Source organism: Cnephaeus nilssonii (genome assembly GCF_951640355.1).
Source record: "Cnephaeus nilssonii genome assembly, chromosome: 19".
In the NCBI taxonomy this organism is placed as follows: Eukaryota; Metazoa; Chordata; class Mammalia; order Chiroptera; family Vespertilionidae; genus Cnephaeus; species Cnephaeus nilssonii.
In genome coordinates, this window is record NC_137090.1 from 1,760,866 (window position 1) to 1,769,194 (window position 8,329).

At 69.2% G+C, this 8,329-nt stretch overlaps 1 protein-coding gene across 2 annotated transcripts in view; it reads left to right on the plus strand.

The window, feature by feature from the left end:
• Positions 1 to 5,481, plus strand: part of RBFOX3 (RNA binding fox-1 homolog 3) — a gene marked incomplete at its 3' end in the record, with an annotated part of 86,886 nt that extends 81,405 nt beyond the window's left edge. Inside the window, exons 7-12 of one of the 2 annotated variants that reach the window (XM_079797785.1) lie at positions 542 to 595; positions 1,016 to 1,148; positions 1,708 to 1,747; positions 2,592 to 2,659; positions 3,691 to 3,769; positions 5,437 to 5,481. In XM_079797785.1, the coding sequence (XP_079653911.1) occupies positions 542 to 595; positions 1,016 to 1,148; positions 1,708 to 1,747; positions 2,592 to 2,659; positions 3,691 to 3,769; positions 5,437 to 5,481 (419 nt within the window). Of the gene's footprint in view, positions 1 to 541; positions 596 to 1,015; positions 1,149 to 1,569; positions 1,748 to 2,591; positions 2,660 to 3,690; positions 3,770 to 5,436 lie in introns of both variants that reach the window. The other variant, XM_079797784.1, reaches the window with a different exon arrangement.
• Positions 5,482 to 8,329: the final 2,848 nt, after the last annotated feature.

Below are 8,329 nucleotides of genomic sequence, written 5' to 3' on the forward strand. Positions count from 1 at the left end.
GGGACAAGGCGCTGGGGCAGGCGGTGGGAGGGGGTTTGGGCAGAGGCCCAGCACCTGTCTCGGCCTCTGACCCTCCAGGCAGGCTGCCAGGTGCCCCAGGAGACAGCACCCCCAGGAATGGGCTCTGTCGTGCCCCCGCACCGAGCCTGCAGGCACTTACACACCGTGCCCCACCCTCCCTTCCTAATCCTCCTGCAGGGACGGCAGACCCGGGAGAGGGGGCGGGGCGGGGGGGGCGCTGGTGCCCTTCTGGCAGGAGAGGCCCAGGGCATGCTGGGAGGGCCATCATTTAGAAAAAGTCAAGAGGACACCTAGCCGCATGGGTGGGCGTGGTCTGGCCCCCGTGATTGGGGAGCAGGAAGAGCCCAGCTGGAGGCTGCAGCTTTGGAAGAGGGACGGGGTGGGGACGGGGGTCCCACCTCCTGTGCCCACCCAGATTGCAGAGGGCGGGGTCTCAGCCCTTGGAGGGGGGGTCTCAGGTGCAGTGTGCGGTGGGGGGAGGAGGGGGAGATGGTGATGGGATTCCTTGCTTCTGATCTAGGCTGGAAGCTCAACCCGGTGGTAGGCGCAGTCTATGGGCCTGAATTCTATGCAGGTAAAAGGCTGAAGCGGCAGAGCAGGGCTGGTGGGGGCGGGGCCTGTGGGTGTGGTCGGGCCGGGATGGGGCAGGGCCTGTGGGTGTGGTCGGGCCGGGATGGGGCGGGGCCTGTGGGTGTGGTCGGGCCGGGGGCGTGGTCGGGATGGGGCGGGGCCTGTGGGCCGGGGCGGGGCCTGTGGGCGTGGTCAGGATGGGGCGGGGCCTGTGGGCTGGGGCGGGGCCTGTGGGCGTGGTCGGGATGGGGGCGGGGCCTGTGGGTCGGGGCGGGGCCTGTGGGCGTGGTCGGGATGGGGCGGGGCGGGGCCTGTGGGCGTGGTCAGGATGGGGCGGGGCCTGTGGGCCGGGCCGGGCATGGCATGCCCTCACCCTGGCTGCCTGCCCACTCACGCTGCCCCTCTCCCGCCCGCTCTCCTGCAGTGACGGGGTTCCCCTACCCCACCGCGGGCACGGCCGTGGCCTACAGGGGCGCGCACCTGCGGGGCCGGGGCCGGGCCGTGTATAACGCGTTCCGGGCTGCGCCGCCCCCGCCCCCCATCCCAACGTACGGAGCGTGAGTACCTGGGAGCGCCGGGAGGGAGGCCTGGCCAAAGGCCCAGGGGGTGTGGGGAGGGAGGCCTGGGGCAACCAGGCGGGGTAGGCAGCCTCCTTATATGCGGGGTCCTTGGGAAGCCCCAGATCTTGGCGCTGCAGCCACGCTGTGATGGGCAGTACCCCAGGCCCACCCTGCCACTGGCATGTAGGGGACGCGTGGGGCCCCAGCGGATGTTTTCAGTGGGTCCTGGCTGGCCCTGGAGTTCAGTGCGGCCCTCTCAGCCCAGCTGCACCTTTTCCCTGGGGTCCAGCCCCCGCCCCATGGGGGGGCCGCTGCCTGGGGGGGGGGCGGCGAGGGTAAGCAAGGCGGGCCGAGGGCCCCTGGGTTTGTGGGAGAGGAGCTGACGGCAAGGGTGTTACTCTATTGTTATACCAAACAGGGCACTGGAGCAAACGCTTGTTAAAATGCCAGTCCCATGGGCAGGGCCGGCACCCTGCCCCCTCCCTCCTCAGCAGCCTCCGGAGCCGGCCTACCCCTCTCCAGCGTTCCCACCACTCTCTTGTCCGTTTGCTTCCAGGGTCGTCTATCAGGATGGCTTTTACGGTGCTGAGATTTACGTAAGTGCAGCCCCGGGGGGGGGGGGGCGGGGGGGCGGTGGGGGGGGGGTTGGGGCGGGCCCAGCCTTGCTCCTCTCCAGGAGCCGTCCGCGGCTTCCGTCCCTGCCCGCTCCCCGCTGCTCCCCCCAACCCGGCTCCTCTCCCCTCGGAATCCAGGAGGGCGAGGGCACTGCACCCCTGGGACCTCACACAGCCACGTCGGGGCTACCCGTGCTCACACAACAGCCCGATGAGCCACCGGCATGCCCCCCCATTTCACAAGGCATTGTGTCCCTAACCAAACTGGGGTCCCTGAGGAGCCACAGGGGCAAGGCCTGAGAGGAACAGGAGGCAGGGCTCCTGGGCAGACCCTGGGGGATCCTTCTCCCCCCCCACCCCGCCTTCATGGGGCTGCACTCACTGTTCCTCTGGCTCAGAGCCCCGCCCCACACACAGACCTGGCCCAGCACAACACGCATTAGTGCCCGGGCGTGGTCGGAGCTACTGCCCTCCACCCTTCCCCTCGGCCAGCATGGCACCCCGAGTCAGCCGGGGCTCCCCATGGCCCTCGGGCTCACTGGCCTGGTGGCAGGGGTGCTACAGCCCCGCACACACCCTGACACGCAGCGGGTGCCCACCTGTGTGTGGGACGCAAGAAGGGATGAGTGAGTGAATGCATGATGTGGGCGGACACTCTGCGCCCCCCCCCCCGCCCCCTCACCTTGCTGCCGGGCAGTGTGCGGTCCTGAGGCCTCCCTTAGGCCGCCCCCCCCCCCAGCCCGCACCTGCTACCCAGCCAAGGTGACGGTGGGAAGGCCGTGGCCGCCCCCTAAGCCCTGTGATCTCCCCCTCCCTGTGCCCGCAGGGAGGCTATGCCGCCTACAGATACGCCCAGCCGGCCGCGGCCGCAGCAGCAGCAGCCTACAGCGACAGGTACGCCTGGGGACAGGGTGCCCACACAGACCAGCAGCCCCCCGCTGCTCAGGGGCCTGGGGAGGGCTCCCCACGTGGGTGCAGGGTCTGGATAGAGAGCAGGTCGGAATGGGCCTGGCGACCCCAAAGCAGCTCCTGCAATCCCTCCCTGCTCACAATGGGGAGGCGCCCTCCCCCCCCCCCCCCCCCCCCAGTTCTCAGGGAGCAGACAGCGCCTCCCCCGAGCTCGGAGGCCCCCTCGCCCGCCATCCTTCGTGCTTCCGGGTGGAGGTGGCTGTGCCCGCTGCCTCCGGGTGTGACGGGACTGGGTGGGGGAGGGGCGTGGCCCTGAGAGCGGCGGGGGGGTGGGGGGGAGGCGCTGTGTGTTCTGTGGTCAGGGCCAGGGGTCCCCCACCGCGGCCAGCGGCACCCCTCCCCGTGGGCACTCGGCCCATTAGCCCCAGAGCCCGGGGGGGGGGCACATGGCCGCACCCTAAGGAGGGCAGCCGTTGCTCTTGTCCAGGGGGCGGCTCTGGCCTGGGGACCGCCTGGCCCTCCCTCCCGGTGGGCGGCGGCACCCATCCCAGGCCACGCCTTCCTCACGGCCTCTCGGGCTCAGGTGTGGTCAGGTGCACAGCCAGCCCCGGCCCGGCCCCGGCCTCTGAGAAGCTGGCATTTCACCCACGAGACATACTGAGTGTGAGGAAGGTCATCGAGGGCCACGCTGCCGCCTGGTGGCCAAGTCCCTGCCCCCCCCGCCCCCCCCCCCCCCCCGCGTCCCCAGACCTTCCCATCTCTGAACCCCGTCCCCGAACGTGGCCTCCTTCTTCCCGGGGTCTTTCCTCCACGTGCGCTGTGAGGCCCCTTTTCTGGTCCTGGGCACCTTGCCGAGCAGGTCCCCCAGGTCGGCACAGTGGGGGCGCCGGGAGGGTGGCCAGCGTGTCCGCCCCTCCTTCCAAACGGGAGGGGGCGCCAGGGAGGGAGGAGGTGGGGGTCTGCTCCCCCCTCGCCTGCCTCCCTCGCCCCCACCCCTCCCTGTGCTGTCTCCCCAGTTACGGCCGAGTCTACACAGCTGCCGACCCCTACCACCACCCCGTCGGCCCCCCGGCCGCCTACAGCATCGGGACCATGGTAAGGAGGCCGGCGGGCCACGGTGGCGGGGGGCCGGGGGGGACACAGGCAGGTCCTTGGGAACCTCCCAGACCACAGGCCAGGGCTTGGGCCTGGAGGCGGGAGGACCAGGCCTGCATCTGAGCTGGGGGGGACTTGGCCCTCATGCCCTCGTGGAGAGAGGAGGCAGGCGTGCCCCGCCGGCCCGCTGCCCAGGGACGATGTCCGGCCCCTGACGCATCCTGGCGGGGCCCTCAAGCCCGGCCGGGCCTCCCCTCCCGCCAGGAGACCCAGCCCTTCCCACAGCCGCTCCAGAGGCAGGCAGGGCCCTCGTGTGGGTGTGTCCGTGCCCCCCCCCCCCCCCACGTCCTGTCTTCCCTGCTGTGCCTCTCCTCAAATGGAGGTGGGGAACGGGGCTGCCCGCTGTTTCTCGCCCCCTCCGCCGGCTCCTGCCTGGGGGCCCTCCCTGGGAATGGGGCGCTCTCCCGGCCTCTGGCCGCTCTGGGGACGGCATACCCCTGAGAGCCCGTGTGTCTGTGTGTGTCTGTGTGTGTGTCTGTGTGTGTCTCTGTGTGTCTGTGTGTGTGTCTGTGTGTCCGCCTGCTGTCAGCACATAGAGCCTGCTCGCTCTGCCCCACAGCCCGCTCCCCGTGGGCACCTGCCCCTGACCGCCCCTCCCCCGGCAGGCAGGGCGTTGGCGCGGGGTCCAGCATCAAAGATGAAAACGCCTCGGGTGCGTGGGGAGGCTCAGCCAGGGGGGTGTGTTTTCACCTCCTCTGGCTTTGATGACGCCCTCCCGGGTTGTGTTTTGTGTTTTTGATTTTTAACAACCTCAGACACCCCAGCCGGGGGTGAGTGCTGGCAGGGGGGAGCGGCCCCTGGGGGCCACCCCCTCCCGGATGGAGCGGACCGAGCCCTGCGCTGGGCTCCCAGCCCCTGGGCTCCGGGATCGGCTCAGCCCTCCACGCGGCTGCTAGCTAAAGGCCCTCGTGACCTCTCAGAGGGTCCCCATTTAGGTCTTTTCTCTTTTTAAGGTTTTTCTACCCCCCCCCCCCAACTTTCCTGGCCCTTACTGTTCTCTTGCCTTTTCTGACAAAACTGGTGGGCGGGGTGGGAGGTTCCTGTAGAGGTCTCCCTGCCCCCCCCCCGCCCCCAGCCCAGGAGCTGAGCCGGGACAGCGAGAATGTCAGAGAGCTGTCGGCCCACCTGCCCAAGGGACCCCGGGAAGCCGAGGCCGGGGAACCCTGACAGGGCCCGCCCCCCCCGCCCCCCGCCGTGTCTGGAGGGACTCAGACCCCACAGCAGTCCTGGGACCCCAGGAGTCGGGCTCCTGCTCAGACCTCCCGGCTGAAGGAGAAGGGGCAATGAGGGGCCAGGCCAGAGCCACAGTCCCCAGGACACCCCACACCTCTTACCCAGGAGCTGTGGCTACAGACGCCCGCCCCAGCCAGAGAGGAGACCACCGGTACCAGAAACAGGCCCAGCTCCCCCCCCCGCCCCCCCCACACACATACCCTCCGGAGGCCAGAACAGCCACACCCACCCGCCCCCAGGCAGACCGCGAGGGGGGCAGAAAACGGGGGTTCGCTGTTTCTCTTTTTGTTCTCCCTTCTTTTTTTGTTTTTTGCTTTTCCGCCCCCTCCCGGAAGGCGGTACTGATTGGCTGTTCTCCATCTTTGATGTTGCAGGCAGGCCTCTGCCGAGGAGGGCACAGCCGCTTCACCCCCTACTAGCAAGAGGCCCACCCCTAGCAGCAGTCACAGACTCGCACACACCACACCCAGCAGCCCCGAGCCAGGCCCAGCCTCAGGAGGACAGTGCGCCCTCCGCCAGCCGCTCGCTGGCCGCCCCGCGATGGCGTGTGTGTCTGGCCCTGGTCCCCGTGTGTCTGAACCCCGGGTTCCGATTTTGGCTTTGTTGACGTTGTGTTCCCCACCCCCAAGCCGGTTCAGGTACAGTACCCACAGAGGGGCGGGGCTAAGCTGGCAGAGGACCCTCCCAAGCTAGCCATAGAGCCACGCCCACCAGGGGAGCCACGCCCACCAGGGAGAGCCATGCCCACCAGGGCGAACCAGGCCCACCAGGGCCAGCCAGGCCCATGCCCCGGGTGTGCAGAGCCACAGAAGATGACCTCTCAGAGGGTCCCCATTTGTAGTGAAACGGGCTCAGGAGGCCAGCCGGGGCCACAGTCCTTGTCCCCTCCTGCCAGGGTGTGGGCAGGACAGGGCCCCTCTCCGCCCGCCTCTCCACCAGCTGACTCAGTGCTGACCCTGTTTTATGGGCAGTGCCCACTGCCTCGGAGGCGCCTTAGCCTCTGGCGTCAGAAACCAAAGCGAAGGGAGAAATTCCCCACCAGGAGGCCTGGCGGCCCACGGCTGTGCCCCTGCAGCGCCCGCCGCCCGCTGTCCTCCGGGACGGGGTCGCGGCCCGCCGGGCCCTGGTGTTTACTGGAGCCACGGCACCTCCTTCCGGCCCCCAGCTCAGAAATGCCTGTCTGTCAGGGTCTGTTTCGGAGGGGAGGCCTGAGCCAGAGCAGGTCGGGAGAGCGGGTGGGAGCGGGTGACGCCCGCCTGGGCACGGCGCTCCGTGTTGGCCGGTCATCTAGGGGGCGCCGGGCTTAGCTCTGCCCCGTGAGCTCACACCCTTCCCAGGGCCCGGGCCCCGGGAGGAGGTGCTGCTGCGGCTGCAGCCCAGGGAGCCTCCGGAGAGCCCGCCACCCGGGCCCGGCCCTCGCCACGCACCTTCGTTCCAGGAGCAGGCGGCGTGGGCCGGGGCCTGGTGTGCTGCCAGAGCTGCCGGACTGGCTCCTGGGGCTGGGGGCCCGCGAGAGGGTCCCCGCCAGCCGGGCCTGGCTCCCTGCGGTGGGTGGGCAGATCAGGCCCAGAGTACCGCCTTCTCAGCTGCCTCATGCCACGCCGCCCACGTGGCCACACCCCTCACCCCCTTCCTCCTGCCAGAGCCAGCCAGGCCCTGCCCACCTCAGCAGAGCCCGGTGACCCCTCCATTCCTGCCACCTTCTGCCCTGGGGGACAGCCGGCCCCTCCAACTCCAGCTCTGGAGAGGATGGTCCTGAAAGCTGGGCCGGAGGACAGGTGGGGGGCTGGGGGGCCGAGCCGGCCCTAGCACCACCGGCCCCACCGGTCTGGGCCCGCCCTCGCCGCGGCCGTCCTCCAGCGCCCGAGCGGCTTCCTGGAAACTGCCCGTCCCTTTCTGTTTCTGTTGTAGTGAAACGTGCACCTTCCTTCTCGGACCGCGAAGGGCAAAAACAAAAACAAACAAAAAAATCACAAAACAAAAAACAAAACAAAAAAAGATGTTAAGATCCAAGCAACAACAAATCCAACCAAACAAGACATCCGCCACGCCCAGGTCCCGCGTGCGGGCGCCACCGCGAGGAGCCTTCGGAGGCCCAGGAGAGCTGGCCGCGCCCTCCAGGAGCGAGCGAGCGAGCGGGAGGGCCCGCGGCTTCCGATCCAGTCTTCCTTCCCCGCCGCTCCGCAGCGTGGGCCGCGCAGAGGGCCTGGCCTCGCGGGGAGGAGCCGGCAGGACGCGGTCTCCGTTGCCGACTGTGCCGGTGGAGGGGACGGCGGCCGCAGGCCCAGGGAGCGGGTGCTTTCCACCCCGGCTCCGGCTCCGGCTCCGGCTCCGGCTCCGGCCACGCCCAGTCACCCTGTGTCGCGCTCCGGGCCCAGCCCCCCCTCGCGCCACGCCGCCAACACCCATGTCCTGCAGACCTGGGGTCCGACCCCCACACCAAGGGCTGACGTGGTTCCAGAACTAGGGGGCGCCCAGGCACCCCGCCCTCCACGTGAGGGGGCTCCCAGGCCAGCCAGCCAGGACTGACTCCTGCACCTGAGAACGTGGGACCGCGGGGGCCTGGAGGCCAAGGACACGCTGACTGGCTGTTTCTGGAGGCGGCTCTGAGCCTGGCCTGGGGAGGGCCGGCTGGCCTCGTGGTTCATGCAGAGGGCCAGGTCTGCGAGGGGCCGAGGGCTGGGCTGGCGCCGGGCTCACCGCGAGGTTGGGAGTCACGGTGCTATGGGGCTAGACGGCCAGGCCAGAGTGGGGATGGGGGCGGGGGGGGCAGGAGGAAGACCTTGGGGGGGCGGGTGCGCGCAGATGGCAGGTCACAGGATAAAGCCCCAGGCCAGGCAGATAGCTGGAGTCTGGGCAGCAGCAAAAAATAGCAAAAAAAAAACCCACCCAGGCTCCAGACTGGCTCCCTCTCTCACGAAACAGGAGGGGACGACCACACCTCACTTTGTATCTGCATCCGCTCCCGAAGCGCCTCCTTTTCTACTCCGTGTACAGAGCCCCGACCCCCGAGCGGGCCCTTTTCTCCCAGCCGCTGCGCCCCCGCCCCGCCCCGCCCCAGGCCTCAGCCAGGCCCGGCTTCCTTTCTTAGCATTCTGTATGCTTCCCAGGCGTGACCGTTCAGATCCACAGTATTATTATTATTAAGATTATTAATAAAGATTTCTTTCTTCAAACCAGGACAGCGCTCTGATTGGGCAGCCCCTGGACACACAGGGTGGAGGGCAGCGGAGGGCAGGCGGCGTGTCCCGGGAGACAGCCTGGCTG